The sequence below is a fragment of the Sinohyriopsis cumingii genome, chromosome 18 (genome assembly GCF_028554795.1).
Source record: "Sinohyriopsis cumingii isolate HCF-2022 chromosome 18, ASM2855479v2, whole genome shotgun sequence".
NCBI classification, from domain to species: Eukaryota; Metazoa; Mollusca; class Bivalvia; order Unionida; family Unionidae; genus Sinohyriopsis; species Sinohyriopsis cumingii.
In genome coordinates this window covers 86,130,534-86,147,849 of record NC_142978.1, presented here as the reverse complement: position 1 = coordinate 86,147,849, position 17,316 = coordinate 86,130,534, and the positions used below count along the sequence as shown (strand labels likewise).

General features: G+C 37.1%; 1 protein-coding gene across 2 annotated transcripts in view; it reads right to left on the bottom strand.

Moving 5' to 3' along the window:
* Positions 1 to 17,316, bottom strand: part of LOC149777218 (peritrophin-48-like) — a 36,830-nt gene that overhangs the window by 7,806 nt on the left and 11,708 nt on the right. Inside the window, exon 1 of one of the 2 annotated variants that reach the window (XM_089941956.1) lies at positions 146 to 188. The exons of the other annotated variant lie outside the window; for it this stretch is intronic. Within the exon in view, the coding sequence (XP_089798082.1) occupies positions 146 to 173 (28 nt within the window). The 5' untranslated portion in view covers positions 174 to 188. Of the gene's footprint in view, positions 1 to 145; positions 189 to 17,316 lie in introns of those variants that run through there. 2 annotated transcript variants of the gene reach the window in all.

The window sequence follows — 17,316 nt, the reverse complement described above, 5'->3', positions numbered from 1 at the left end:
AAACCAGCAACTTAATTTATTTTACAAAATATGCTAATGCAATAATAATAATAATAATGATAATAATTACTATTATTATTATTATTATTATTATTATTACTATTATTATTAAATATAAATAAGAAAAATATATTTATATATTTACCATCTACACCCAACTTAGTGAAACGCATTTATGTTGACGCTCCAGTAAAATTTTGAAATCGGAAAGCAGAGAAATAAGAGTTCCGTTCTGTATTCCATCATATCTCAAAGTTTAGGATGTAGTATGTTGTAACATATACGGTGTCTGTCATTCAGTGCCGTCAATATTATCAGCTGGATGCCGCATACGTGTACAAGGTGTGTATTTCGTACTTGATAAGAAATTGTAGTATCTACTAATTTTTGTAAGAGGGTTATCTTTTATTAGATCTAATAACCATATCTGCAAATAAAATTGTTTCAACTGAAATGTACATTTCTGAAATATTACATCTCTATTCCTCTTGAATCCAAGTTACATAATTTTATTGTTATTGTAATAAACTGGTACATGAAGTTTTGAAATTAAGAACGGATGGACTGTAACCTCCAAGCAATAGAAGAAAAAAAAATCGATTAATTTTGTAATTATTGTCTCAAAGCTATTGTAATTACATTTATCATTGATTGATAGTGTATGTCAATTGTCTATTGTAATTGGGGATGTTCGTATAATAAGAATTGAATTGAACTGATGTTCTAATGACATTTAAACAGTACAAATGTATAGTCTCTTCTGAATAATTCAAGAACTATTTATTAGACTTTCCATTTAATCGTTTTTTGTTTTTTTTAAATTAGAATTTTTTTCAGGGATGGTGTGGGTGGGTGTGGAATATGTCGATGTAATGTTGAGTCGAGTATGTTTTTTTAGGGCGCACTATGAAGTGTTAGGTCAGATTTTGTCGTATGACACAATGTTTGATAAAAAGGATCATTTAAAATGAAATTATAATGTTCTGTGCAAGGGGTGGGTGGGGGTGGTTTCAGATTTGTTATGAATAGAAGCTGTAATTACCAGACCCCGGCAAGTAAATATTGACTGCTCTTTAAAAATATGATTTTAATACGATAACTAAACCAGGACTACATAAGGGACTTAGTTCAGACTGGTTTGGTGTTTTACAATACATCAATATATGAAGTTAATGCTGAGATAATCAGATTAAAGTGCCTTGGCCAAAACACACACTACAACAGCCGACCGAGGCTGATTGGATGGTAAGATTTAAACGCGCACCCTTCAGGTCTGATGTCCAGAACGCTAACAACTGAACCAAAAGGGCTCCTGCAAAATGGAAATTTATTCCTATTTTTTTAGATTTAACTGCTTTAAGATTACGAACAAGATCACGCAAAGACACTGGGTGAATACAAATTTGCAATTTTGTTTTCGACGTAGGCTGTAAAAATTGATCGAGACGGTACGAATTGTATAGCTTTGGTCCAATTGAAAGTACACACGTTCGTCCGAATGTTATCGCATACGAAAGAGTTCAACTCACACCGCGTCGATTTATGTAACACGATATAATACAAATGAAAAAATCGCAAACTGATATTTCTCTGAAGACTAACTGACTGATCTGAAATTTTACTTCGTCGTCCGTTACTTTAAAGAAATGTGTTATGATAGACGAGACTGAAACTGTAGTGCACAGAGAGCTGTAGAGTCGACTTCTGGGGCACCGTGATAAGACGGCGTACTAAGGGTAAATGGCGCCCGGGGAGAATATGATGGTCCAAAGGGGTTTTGGCGCCCCAAGACCTATGGAGCCCGTGCTTCTGGTGCCCCAAGACCTCTGGAGCCCGGGGCAATCGCCCCGTCCACCCCCACCCCCGTTAGTTTGCTACTGTAAATGAATACCACTTTGTTACCCGTGTATTACGTTATGTACATATTCGGTGATTTCATGAATTCTTCTGTTTAAGGGCTGCTTCATACAATAAAGAAGTTCACAAATTGAAATATTTTTGAGAAACTTTAGTGCAGTGGTCAAAGTTACTAACTTAATATATTTTATAGAATATGAGTATAGAGGTCAAGGTTAGTAACCTAATATCTTTTGAAAAACTTGAGTTTAGTGGTCAAGGTTAGTAACCTAGCTGATCATGATCCTTTTGATGAGTGGTATGTGTTTCTGACGGTGGAGCAAAAGTGCTGGGTTCGCTATTTATCTTTATGACTCGTCCTCAACTGGTAGGTTCGCCACGCCATTAGCTTCGCAAGTCCGATTCACATCTGAAGAACTGTAGCTTAGAAAGATTTTGAACAAACAATCCAAATTTGAGAAGTCAAGGACTAATAATAAATAATTGCTTTCCCATTTCGGACTATATGGAGGTAAATAATATAATGTAAAACTCGTATGTCCATTTCTATGTATGTATGGAAGGAGGGATGGGCGGAGTATAATGTATAATCATTCATTTAGCTTGCAGTCAAACCTAGCCATTTTATCTATAAACGGACACACCTGCAACAAGACATCTGGTAATTTCACATTATCCTACTCTGAGTGGGACACAACTCTCTTAAAACATATAACTGTGCACAAGTAAGCACAATTAAGCAATGGATGCCATTCCTGCTACGTAGACAGTAACGGAAATGACGTTTCATCCATAATAACCACATAGCCGCTAAGACAAAATTCACGAAAAGGGCAAGTGCGAGTTCCTTTACATTCGCCATTTATTTTGTTCCCTAATTTTAATTTACCAAAACTTTAGACGCATTGCAGTTCTTCCTCTTTCATTTCCAACATATATCCATTATACCCGTTGGAGTAGCTACAGTGTGAACCAGTGTTATCGAAGCATTCCGAAGTACACGAAAGTAATAAATAAGGCTTTTCCTTACAAGTAGTTCTTGAAGCGCACGGTCGGTGTTTGTTCATCGGCATTCGGAATACTCTACCCATTTCGTCAATGATCCGAAAAACTCGTTCGTTTCGTGGATTTAACGCCATTTTTTCAGCACACGATAGGCCTTACATGACGGCCAGTATATCTGATAGAGGAAAATCCCGACCCACAGGAAACTACCAGCAAATTTTCTCACATACCCACGTCAGTCTAGCCCGAGTCTTGAACACACGCGGACAGAAGTAAGATGTTACTAATCGGTAAAGGCGAACGCCTTCGACCATTCGGTCACGCGGGACCCCTCGTAAAAACACATCAGAAATACTATAGTACCCATCAAGCCATCATGCATATGTAGCACCTTGCTTTACCAAATGATATATGCAAATCAGACACCATTACGAGCTACTGAACTGTCTCGATTAATCCCATATAATGACAACAACAACAACGACAATAATAATACTAATAATAACTTTATTTAATTTATAGTGTGTACTTCACTCTCTTCATGATTGATGGTAGTTCCCACCTGTATCTGGTTATGATTCTAAGAAGTATACAAAATGTGTACCAGAATTTGAACTTAAGACCTGATCTTGTTTACGAGTTAGTGGGTTTTCCGTAGGAAACCTGTTACGTCGCAGGGCAAATGGGGTTTGTATAGAAAGAGGTTTGGTAAACAATTATTTATTCCTGTTTTTAAATATTATGACAAGAATTTGTAGAAGTGTTCAGATACAATTCAAGATGAATTATTTATGTAACTCAGTTATTGGAATTACTAAGTGCTCATTTACTCGAATAACACATTACTTTAGGAATTTTGTGAATTCATTCAGATATACTGGATTGCGTAAGTATGGTGCATCATAACATTATAAACTAATGGTATATCTGGACATTCAATATCATTGGGAATTATTCGAAACATTCTGCAATGTTTGGCTTGTGATAGGCCATGTAAGATTGTTTATGACTTAATTCACAATACTGTAAGTGTCTCTTAAATTTTAAAGCTTTATCTTAGGGAAATAAATAACGTTTTGATTTTCCTAAATTGTTTCGTTTCATTTTCTTTCTGTTACATTGGTTAATACCTAAAGTCGTAACCGAAATTGTGGCTTGTCCGGAATCTGAATATCTTTAAAACATTTCAATGATATTAAAAGTCGTGTTTAGAATTTATATTGACTTTGTTACGCAAATTTCAATGTCCCTACCAAAGATTTTAATTTCGCACATTTAGGAAATATTTAGAGAAACCAGTAAGCATTTGCAATGTTATTTAATGTAGTGAACTTTGCTCAAGTACTACCCAGGGAGGGCTACAGTCTATGATAAAAGACTGATTGCTTGAGATGAAAATGCAGGAAGAGAAGAGAAACAAATGCAGACTCAGAGAGAGAGAGAGAGAGAGAGAGAATACAATGCAAATGCAGAAAGAGAGAAATGTAAATTCAAAGAGAAAAAGAGGCAGATGTACAGAGAAAAAGAGGGAAAGGAAATGCCATATAGATTAAGCTGGTAAACAGAGTTCGCACACCCACCCCTTAACACACAAGTTTAGGCTTTGATATTATCAGAAATATTAGGGCAGTGGTACATGTCCATTGGATCCGTACGGGATGGAATAAGACGCTCCCGCCTCCACGATTCTCCCAACTATGAATAAAATAGTGTGATGATAGCCCAGTATCAATAGGCGGAAGTCTTCCTAGACGAAGTCAACGAACAAGGCGGAATTGCTTCAAGATGAGCTAAACGACCATGTGCTCAGGGCCAGGGCGTGCCACACTATATCAGTGGATTTCGGCTGTGGTCATCCAGCCTAGAGAGGAATGGGCTCCGCCAGGCTGTATCTTGCCCTTGACATACCACATTAAGACAACTAACAATTCTTCCATACCGGATCGGTCGCAGCCCGGGTCAACAATGACGGCGCCTTCTGCTGCACACCAGGACGGAGGTGACAAGTATGCTACAGGTGCTACCACTTCCAAGATCCGTGGGAGAGACAACATTATCATTGGTACATGGAACTTTAGAACACTTAGGGTTGTGGGACAGTTGAAAGAACTTGCACATGCATTGGACGGGTACAACTGGAACATCAGTGGTCTCTGCGATGTGCGCTGGAAAAATTTTGGCGAAATAACAACAGATGAAGGGAATAAGCTCTACTTCATCGGAAGAGAAGACAACACAATCATGGCGTTGGATTTCTTGTCCACAAGGGCATTGTGAACAGCATTATGGGTTGCTGCCCAGTCTCAAGCAGGCTCAATACCATTCGCCTGAGGGAGACTCCCTTCAACTCACAATCATACAAGCCTATGCACCCACATCTAACTATGATGACAGCGAACTGGAGAATTTTTACAAGTCAACTGCAAGATGTCATTGACAACTCACCCAAGAAGAACATTCTGTTTGTACAAGAAGCCTGGAATGCAAAGGTAGGAGTTGATTCAGAGACAAACTAGCAAAGCACATGTGGACCCTTCTGCAATGCAGAAACAAATGAAACAGGACTCATGCTCTTGGAGTTTGCTGCCTACAACAATCTTGTGCTAGCCAACACGTTCGGCTCTCACAGAGCACCTAGAAGATGGACCTGGCATAGTCCAGATGGACAACATCACAATCAGACTGACTACATCATAGTGAAAAAAATGATTCTGCACAGGACTGAATATCGCAAGAACATGAAGTTTTCCAGGAGCAGATATTGGAAGTGACCATGATTTCTTAATGACAACGTTTCACCTCCACCTGAAAATGATCAAAAAGCCTAACCAACCAAGAATCAGATTTGACCTTGAAAAATTAAAAGATCCAAAAGTTGCAGAAGCCTTCCAAGCAATAATAGGTGGTAAATTAGCACCTTTGATAACCCTGGAGAGCCAAGACACTGACCTCGAGTCTTTAACAACCACATTCAACACAGCTGTGATAAGCACAGCTAGCGGGATAACTGGCAAATATCGTCGATTAAAGAAACCTTGGGTCATAACAGATGTCCTTGAACTATACTACAAAAGAAGAGATCTGAAAAAGGGAAAAAGAGATCATGAAGGAGATAGAAAATACAGAGAGATAAACAACATGATAAGGAAAAACTTGAAAAAGGCAAAGTAATCCTGGACAGTATGACAATGCTGCAAATTCGAAGACAGTCTGAGTAGAAATGACAGCAAAATGACACATCAACTGGTGAAAGATCTCACAACCCATAAACAAGAGAAAACTACCACCATCCAAGACAAATAAGGAAAATATCTCACAGAAAATCAAGAGATCCTCAAGCAATTGACAGAATACTGCTCAAACTCGTACAATCATAAGACCCAAGGAGATCCAAAGGTACTAAACTGCGCTCAGGAAGAAGAAATTGATGAAAAGCCCATCCTTCGTGAAGAAGTAGAAATTGCAGTTAGGTCACAAAAAAGGGAAAGTCAGCTGGCGTTGAAAACATACCAGCAGATCTCATTCAAGCAGGAGGAGAAGAGATAGTGACAGTCCTGACAACAATCTGCAATAAGATATGGCAGACAGGAGAATGGCCCACCACATGGACTCAGTCCTTGGTTATCGTGCTTCCCAAGAAAGGAAACCTTCAGCTATGCCAAAACTACAGAACCATCAGTCTGATCAGTCACCCAAGTAAAGTCATGCTGAAGATAATTCTCAACAGACTAAAGCCCCAAGCAGAGAAAATTATTGCTGATGAGCAGGCAGGCTTCCGAGCAGGAAGGAGCACCACAGAACAAATCTTTAATCTCAGACTCCTTGCGAGGAATACCTTCAGCATCAGCAGAATCTATACTATGCGGCCTTATGGGCAACTATGAGGAAGTACAACATCAGCTCAAACCTGGCGCAGGTTGTTAAGCATCTCTATGACAAAGCCACCAGTGTTGTCCTCATCAATGGCAGCAGATGAGATAGGTTTCGAACAACAGTTGGAGACAGACAGGGATGTATACTGTCACCTACACACTTCAACATTTTCCTGGGAAAGACCATGGAGGATGCATTGCATGACTACAAGGGCACTGTCAGCATCGGAGGAAGAACAATCACCAAACTTCGCTTCGCAGATGGTATTGATGGTTTAGAAGGAAACAAAAATAAAGAACTGGCTGACTTGGTTGAGCGCCTCTACACAGCCTCCACAGCATACGGTATGGAGATCACCACCGAAAAAAACAAACTGATGACAAACAACACCAACGGCATCAGTGCAGAAATAAAAGTCAGTGCACAGAAGCTGGAAAGAGTCATAAACTTCAAGTACGTGTGATCAATTATCACAGATGAGGTCTCCAATTCGGAACTACTTTGCAGGATTGCCCAGACAACAGCAGCAATGACTAGGTTGAGGCCAATATGGAAAGATACCAACATTGATTTTGGTTTCAAAATAAGGCTGATGCGCTCGATTGTCATATCCATCTTTTTGTATGCTTGTGAAACAAGGACGCTTACATCAGATCTACAAAGAAGGATTCAAACCTTCGAAATGAGATGCTAGCGCAAGATCTTGGGAATTTCATACATTGACCATGTAACCAACAAAGAAGTCCACAACAGGATCCAACGAGTCATCGGATCCTATGAAGACCTCTTGACCACTGTAAAAAGCGTAAACTGGTGTGGTACGGTCATGTCTATAGATCATTTGGATTGGCAAAATCAATCTTGTAAGGCACAGTGCGAGGGTGCAGAAGAAGAGGCAGACAGAAAAAGAAGTGGGAAGACAACATTAAGGAGTGGACAGGCATGGGATTTGGAGATTCCCAAAGGGCAGCAGAGAACAGGAAAAGATGGAGAGAATTGGTTGTAAAGTCCACTGTGGTGCCCCAACGACCTCTTGGTTAAGGAATTGATGATGAGGATGATGATGATGATGATGATGACGATGAGGATGATGATGAAAGAAAAGAAAGTTGATAAATATTTTCTTTACTCTGAGATAATCTTTGAAAACTTGAAATAGCCACGAGAGCATTGGACTTTGTTTTTACAAAGTTTGCTTATTGACAGAGGTCGTGATATATACATTTCGTTGTTAGTACAGCAATGTGCTGATGATGATGTGGTTAAGGAATATGTCGTAAAGAGTTAAATTGGTTCCTGGGGCATATCGACAGGGGTTTAGGAACTATAATAAAGAAACTGAACAAACCTACGTTAATCTGCATCGGAAAATAACAAATATTTGATAGGTAGTGTTCAGCCAAGAAGGTTGATAAAAATTACGATGACCTCAGACAGCTCATGTCAACTGAAGAGTTCAAGAATTGCATCCATAGTGATGTCAATACCTATCATGATGAACAAAAGTGGAAACTTTGGAAAATGCTAGTCGCAAATGACGATTATTGCTTGGCTCACACAAAGTTTAATTTGTTAATGAGTCTCCCTCTCGGCTGATATTTGGCCGAGAAAAAAAAATCATCTGTCTCGTACAAGTACTTCCGAATCTCAATCTGGCACAACTTTTAAAAATTAAACGTCTCATAAGACTGATCAGAAATCCTTTAATCTATCCACGTGCACCTATTCTAGAAAGAAAGGGCACGTCATTTCTAATTGCTACAAATTCAAAAATAAGCAGAATATAAAGAGAGGGAGAGAGAGCTAATCCAAGTGCTCTTGTTTTCTTATTTCCAAGCGGCCAATGTCACTGTCTTTCATTAAAAGTGCTATACTTGTTGGTTGAAACAGCACCATGTCTGATTATAGTTTGGATAATTATTAACTATTTATGTCGAAAGGTTCTATATCACATATTGGTTATTCTACCATGCCTGTCCCTATCAAAATATTAAGGGACGCATGAGCTTCTCAGAGCCATTTATTATCAGGTCGTTTGCTCATTTATAAGACGTCTTCTTCTAATGAGTTAGTTCTTAATTCATGGAGTTGAGCGAGGCTTTCCTAATGCTCCTCCTAATTCTATAAATTTGTCATCAGACTTAGTCTCAAGACCCGTGACAGTCGGAACAGTGTTGTCTTTACCCATAGAGGGTATTCATTTGTTAATAGGCATTGCCATAGCTGAAGATAAGGTTGTGGTTAATCCACTTGTAACTGAGAAGCATTGTTTGGATCAGAAAGTCGAGCCTATTGAAAATGAAATCCCTGATTTATACCCAGATTGTGCACTTACTAGAGCTATGACAAAGAAAGCTCTTGAGAATAAAGTTGATCAGAAAATGTGTTATTTTAGCTGACACATTTATTTAGGCAGCGTTTCGATAAGGTCATTTTTTGTTTGCTCATATTATATTTTAATGCATAGATAACGATAACAGCGATCGTCTTGTTACACACATTCTCTATTCTAATCAGGGTGAGAAAAGTCACTCACTAATAGATGAAAAGGAAAAAAGATCCTGAGATCTCGTGTTTGTTTCAGAGAGCTATTAGTGTCCCTGAAGCCAATGAGATAGCAGTTACTTTGTGAAAATGGGGTCCTTGTGAGAACATAGTGACCAACTGAGGTACCCGCTGGTGACGAGTGGTCAGTGATCTATCAAATTGTTGTTCCGATGTCATATCGACAGTAAATGCAAAGTTTAGCCCATGAAATTTATTGGTTATTCAGTTAGGAATCAATAAGACTTATCTCAAGATCTTGAATCACTTTTACTGCACGAAATAAGATACCTAAGGCTCATCTAAAACCTATTCCTGCATTTGAAGAACCAGTTAGCAGATTAATGGTATACTATGCCAGTCTATTATCTAAGACTAAGTCAGGCAACTAATATTTGTTGACCATAATGTGTGCATCCATACGATTTTCAGAGGCTATTCCTTTGACACATATTTATATTAAAATCACAATAAACGCTTTAAAAAGGCTGTTTTTACACTGTTGGATCTTCCCAAATGTGTTCAGTCAGAAGAAGGGTTAACTTTTATGTCTGGAATTTTCAACAAGTTATGCATGAATTGAGTATACAATAGTTTAAATTTTCTCTTACCCTGAAATTCAATTGTCTTTAGAAATATTTCAGCAAACGTTGAGAAATATGATTTGTTCATATTGTTTTCACATAGAAAAAGATTTGAATGAGGGTGTTCATTTTGTTGTTTTCTGTTAGAGAATCAGTTCAAGATTCATTAGAATTTAGTCGTTGAACTAGGTTTTGGATATACTGACCGAGGACCATTGAAGTTGTTGAAAAAGAAACTTCTTTCAAATAAAAATTCTAAGAATAATATTATTGACTATATCTTTCATTTTGAATATAAGTTGTCAAAGGCTTATAAAGTAGCAAGAACAAATCTTCACTCTACTTAATTAAAGATGAAATTAAGGTATGACGGAAATACACAGGAAAGGTGTTTCAGCCTGGAGACAGAGTTCTATCTCTTTTATCCATACCTCAAAATCATCTTCAAGCTAAAGAAAATAGATAGCTTAAATCATATCGTCAACACACCTAAGAGGCGGAAACAGAAACTGCAATGTCATGTAAATATGCTAAAGGAGTATTTTCGTAGAGATAACCCAGGTAATTATGAATCAATTTACGTGCACATGTCCCACACAGTGAGGACATAAATGTTAGAATGCAATCTGCTATAAAATTGCTCATCTTCTTAAAATGTATTCTTTCTGACTGCAAAACGATGTTTATTGTTTTACTCAGAATGTTTTTATTCTTGGTGGATACACTTGTTCTCGCTCCAGTGAATGAAATTCACAGCATGATGGATTCTCCTCTACCCTATCGAATTGAACGAAGGAATAAATTTACTGCTGGTGTATATTGATGTGGTCTAATACAACATTATAGAAAACACAGCCAATATGTTGCTTTCAATGTAAATTGTGCGATAACTGTTTACGATAAAGGTGTAAACATGTACAACCTTCATCGAAAATGTTTACTTCCTTATTATCGTCACGCTAATATATTGTAATTTAATGTTATTGTCAATATTAATATAAAGGGAGATACTGGACAAAATATTCCAGACGTGAAAGAAAACGTCACTGTGAAACTACAATTTATGAAAACGATTCTCTTGTCATGTGTACCTTGCAGTTGCTCGACAACGAGAAAATGTTCAGTAAATATTTTAAAATCGGCTTTCGTTCTGTAAAACCCCATCTTGAAACAAATGATGAGTCGCGTAATATATATTTTAATAGATACAACATTGTGCAAGTATATCTTTTTGTTTCCAAAACGCAGTCCTATAGGAGGCCTCGTGAAAGCAGCAAAATATATTACTACAAACTGGAAAAGACCTGGACATCCCTATAAAGTCGCTTCACACTTCTGTCTGCCACAGCAAGGACAAGACGGAAAGCTTTTCAGAACTCATAGACAATTTTAGAAATCGAATAAGACAAAACGAACAACTGGCATAGAACTGGGTGTGTTAGATTGCCAACTGATAAAAGGACACACTGATGCATCTAGATTCTTCCGATTACTCTAAGTCAGAATCCTATCTGTTTACCATGTCACCTACAAAGATGACAATGCAAACAAAAAATAGTACAATTTCATCCTGTGTCGTGCTTGGCCATCTTAGTACAAATCGAATTTGAAATCAAATGACAAACCGGAGATTACATTGATCTGAATAATAGTTACATGTGACTGAAAGTCAGAGTTCTCAAGATGCATAACATCAATCATATGCCAAAGAAACTCCCGTCAACAACTCCATACGTTCATAGCATCGTTACGACTTCATCAGCCGAATTTGTCGGACGTTTTACTTCACCGTTGCGTACCGAATCGGATGAACGTTTACCTTCACGGCCGCGTACCGAATTGAATGGACGTTTTCCTTCATGGCCGAGTACCGAATTGGATGAGCGCTTTCCTTCACGGCCACGAACCGAACTGGATGGGCGCTTTCCTTCACGGCTGCGTACTGAATTGGATTGACCTTTTCTTTCACGACTGCGCTTTAAGCATAAAAGGCTCATTGTCTCCATGAAGACGTCATGGAGTAGAGAGAGAGAGATTGGGAAAACGATGTGCGGCATCGTGCCCTAACCTGGCGAAATATTAAGGAAGAGGCATTGAGGAGATCTATTGGTTCTTCTCAGGGACAACTAGATCTTAAAAAAGATAGATACAACTCATAACTGTTTCCAGTATATATGTGCGTTTTAATATTTGTGCGGATCAGTGTCTATCATTTCAGCTAAAACTCAAAATCTATTCCCACTCTTTTATTTGTCAGTATATTTGTGTGGGCATTGTGTTTCTATAAAATCCCTCCTACCCTTCATTGTATCTCATATTATGTTTGAATTGGTACAATGTGTATATAAACACTCCTACACTTTTGTGATAGTATGTGTGAAAACATGTATATAGGTATAGCGTGTCTAGAAAGATTCCTACCCTTTTCGTTGCATAATAGTGGTATGTGTTCGATTGTATATCGAAACTGGGTGCTGGATAGTATGGTATGTGTTTGTAATTATGAAGTGTATTGGCATAGTATGTTTCACCCTATAAATGTTGGCCCGATAAATGTGTTAACACTGAAACGGACAATAACACTCTCCATATTAACATTACATTTCTCGTATGACCCCATAGTACCATTCCAATGTTAATTTATGTACATTTCAACATCAGATTTCCCGTTATGACCCGATAAATCTCGTATGGCCCCATAGTAGCATTCTACTTTTAATTTATCTACATTTCAACGTGGGATTTCCCGTTATGACCCAATAAATTTCACATGACCCCATAGTACCAGCCCAATGACCCCACAATACCAGCAAAATGTAAAACCTGTTGATATATTTACAGAGAATTTCCGCTGTGAGCACATACAGCTGCCAGTTGTTTTCCAGATATGACCCTAAGTGCCGTATGTTACTACTCATACTCAAATAGCAAAATTTCTGAGTGATACGTCAGAAATAATAGTGGTATGTTTCATGTTTATCTCTATTAATGTAACGTTTTCAGAAAGGTTGAGAAGTTGCAAGGTGCATTTATAAAATACAACAGTTGTCACAACTATACGGCCCCCGGTGGGGGGTGGGGTGCGGATTGGTGGGGAGAGACTTTGGTATTAATGAATGTGGAAGAGATACCATATTATTAATCAAAAGGACTATTTAGATTGTTGTGTCTTAAAGTTTGAGCAATACAATCAACAATAACACGTATTCGGTCCTTTCTGTTGCCTATCTACACTTATTATTTGCGTCAGAAAGAGGGATAAGTCAAGAAATGGCTTATAAAATATATCGAAAAGGCGAAAAAGAAAAGTTGTCAGCTAATTATGTTATTTCAATTTAAAACTGAAGTTCAGGAAAAGAAAAAGACCAAACGGAGACAGCAGTCTTTTGAGAGGTGCATATCTGAATTTAGCTATATTCTCTCCAATCCAAATTACATCCATGAATCTTACGCCAAATTAAAAGGAATTAAACGTTCTTTTAACGATAGCTAAGATATACAAGGTATTTTATTATATAGCCAGGATTACCAGTGAAACAAACAAAATATGGGAAATTATTTTACTGAATAATGCAAATATGCAAAAAATTTAAAAACCTATAAAACAGATTCATGTCGGCACAGTAATTTACGATAAAAAGGTAATATTTTTTTCTTCGTTGGAAGTTAATTCGCAGAAAAGAAACTGCAATCTATTAGGACCATCTCAGCAATCTGTGCTATTAGATTGACGGTAGAATAGACGGATAAGTTGCGAATGAAAAAAATAAAATAAATTCGCAACTTCTTGGTCAGCTCTTACTTTTCTTAAATGCCAGAGGTTATCCGAATGAAATATTTCAGCATATTTTCTAGTTATGATCCGTAGGATTGACGTCAAAGTTGCGAATGTGCGTAAGGTACTTGCGACATCCGGGTCATCTAATCTTTATCCCATAGGTTCCGCGCATTAGTACACGAGCGCACTGACTGCATCCTAAGTTACTTTTCTAATCGCAAATTGAACCAAAAACGTAACGATAAGAAAAAGATAAAATCCAGACTATGCATAACGGATATGATGTACTTCATTGTGATGTTATCTATATATTGTGCCGTCTGCAGGGTACTAATATGCAACGTCGTGACATCACGGCAAGGAAAATTTCTTGATCGTTTTCTCTTCTACCTATTAGGTAAAATTTGATGATATAATCATCAGATGTACGGTTTTATCCTCGTTGTATTGTACTAACAAATTTACAGCTTTGTAGCAGTTATCATCTTCCTGAAGGAGGTAACCCACTGTTATAAGTATGAAGGAGGTCACCAACGGTGATGAGTATGAGGGAGGTAACTCACGGTGATGAGTATGAGGGAGGTAACTCACAGTGATGAGTATGAAGGAGGTAACCCAAATTGATGAGTATAAAGGAAATAACCCACGGTGATGAGCATGTAGGAGGTAACCCACGGTGATAAGTGTGAGGAAGGTAACCCGAAGTGATGAGTATGAGGGAGGTAACCCATTGTGATGAGTATGAGGGAGGTAACCCTCGGTGATGAGAATGAAGGCGGTAACCCACGATGATGAGTATGAGGGACGTAACCCACGGTGATGCGTATGGGGGAGGTAATCCACAGTGATGAGTATGAGGGAGGTAACATACGGTGATGAGTATGACAGGCTCATTTATGGATGCAAAGTAGACAAAACAAATTGCATTATAGTCAGTCTGCTGTTTGCACTGGGTTCTAATTGGAAAATCAAATCGAGGTTAAGGATTTAGAATTTTAAATTATACCCAATATCAGATAAATATTTTTACATGCAGTAGACAGTGACATAACAGGTGCGACAGGTGTTAATTAACATATTTTAAGATGAGTTTATGAGATTAATAGAAGAATTGTATGCAATTAGCCTATATTCATTGCAGTGGTAAACGCAGTGACCATCTTGTATCAAGTAGTCATCCACGGACGATAATGGTAACTAGCACATCACGATAACTTGCAGAGAGACAGTGAAGTGGCACGGGGTACTTTTGTACATTGACCCGTGTCAGATTTCTTAACTTAAGGCTACGTTGTGACGTTTTCATCTGTTATTATTTAACAATTAAAGATATTGATATATTTGTGAATTATGTGCTTCGAACTTATCTTGTTCTTGATATTGATGCGATTCATGTACACACCCAATAGTTACTTGGCTATATCTAGATAGTGAAATATCAATTGTCGGCTCGGAAGAAAGCTAGCCACCCATATCAGTAGACATGTTGGTTCGACATAAGCAGAACAGACCATAAATTGCCTAAATAGCAATTACATCAAGCCGTTTAGTACAAAATTTTTCGCTGAGTTATCGCCTGGGAATAGGGCTTGTATTTGCACTGTGAGCTTCACTTGGTGTACAAAATTACCTTCAGACGTGAAAAATGCATGTATACATTTGGGTTTGAGGTGCACTAACTTCCTTTTGCTATAAACTGCCACTAATTTGTCGGGCCAAGGGAATAATATTTTTATGTTTGGATTTATTATAGCTATCCACGAATATTAATCGTCCCTACGTCACTAGTGTATTTTATTTTTATGACTTTTTATATTAGGCTGTAGGATGCGACATTCACTTTGTATATTAAAACTGCCCCTTGCACTCTAAGTATTTGACTTTCTTAACATTGGACCAGAAGTACGATAATGTTTAAAATCACAGCCATAATAAAAAATACCAAATGGTAATTTGCTAAGCTTCTTTATTTATTAATAAACTTCGTTTTCAAAGTCATTACCAACCTAGCTCCCACGCACAAATTTAGACGCATTTTGCTTGTATAGATTTAATGACATAAGTTCCCTATTGAGAAATAATTTGAGACCAGACCACTGCTTACTTATCGTGATTGCTTTCAATTTCATCATGTGGAAATGTTTACGTCTCGTTGTCCAATCGTATCCTCTGGTGTTTCAACATAAGGCTTCAAAAATATTTTTTTTTAATTCGGAAAGGTACAAAGTATTTAAGCCACAGACGGAAAGCCTGCTGTCAACTTGTTTCTTTTCTGTATTCTGCTTTCTTATTATAACATATACAATTCTAACCTGTTTGATAATATAATAATATACACACAAACATCGCATCTCTCGATCTTCACCTCTCTTTTCTATACATACATACATACATACATACATACATACATACATACATACATACATATAATGTGTTCTTAATTTTTATCAATGATTGTAAGTTGTACCTAATGTAAACAACGAGTTGATAATGCTAACAACTGTCCATAACTGTAAGTTGTAAACAACTTCTTTACGTAGCCAGAGTTCAAAGAATCTCTTGTTTACCGTTAGATTAGGTTTCTTCATTGGAATTCTTCACATTGTATCATATTATAGGTAAGGTGAAAATGTGTTTAACAGCGATTAAAAAACTAATAATTTATACCTGCTTTATATCAGTCGGTGGAACTCTTTTTTGAACATAATTTAAAGTTGTGAATAATTCGATAGGAGTTATTTATTTCAATTATTCATTACTAAGTGTTCAGGTATAATTCAAGAGGAATTATTTATTTCAATTATTCATTACTAAGTGTTCGGGTATAATTCGAAAGGAATTATTTATTTCCTTTATTCATTACTAAGTGTTCGGGTATAATTCGAGTGGAGATTTTTCTTCAATTATTCATTACTGAGCGTTCATGTATAATTCGAGAGGAATTATTTCTTTTAATTATTCATTACTAAGTTACTAATTGTTCATTGACTATTAAACTAACACACTATTTTGTAAGATTTTGTCAACTTCTTCAAAAGATATTCTTGAATACATCATTTGGAATATCGGAAATTCCAAGAATATTGGAATCCCTTCGGAACATGCTATATTTTGGGGCTTGAGGTACGACATTGTGAAACGCGGAATGTGGCAAAGCAGTTGGTATATGGCAATCCACGAAACATTTGCTTTAGTTCATTTAGAAACAAACTTAATCAACCAAACTGTAAAGCGTCTAATACATGAGTGTACATGAGTTGTTTATAAAATAGTTCCTAATATAATATTGGGTACACGTGACGTGCACGTGAGTGCAATATGAAGGTGTGCAGTATCGTAAAATATTGCACGATTCTGACAATGTAAAGTTAACGGAGACAAAAATGAGCATATAATAAAATTTTTTATCGATTTAGCGAACTTACAGTAATAATTTAAGTATATATTTTTTTAAAAATCGAAGATTCAGTCTCGTTCTAACCTTCAGACGAGATTTTTAAAATTGATCTGCATATATTTTAACAAACAAATTCTAACCAATATGTTTTCTTCTATTTTTTATAGTTGAACAGTCCCAAGAATTTAAAATGTAAGCAAACAGACGCATCTCTTCATTAGCCCCCGTTGTAATAAGATGTAATTCTTCTAAATTTGCGTCACAGTGTTGAAAAAAAA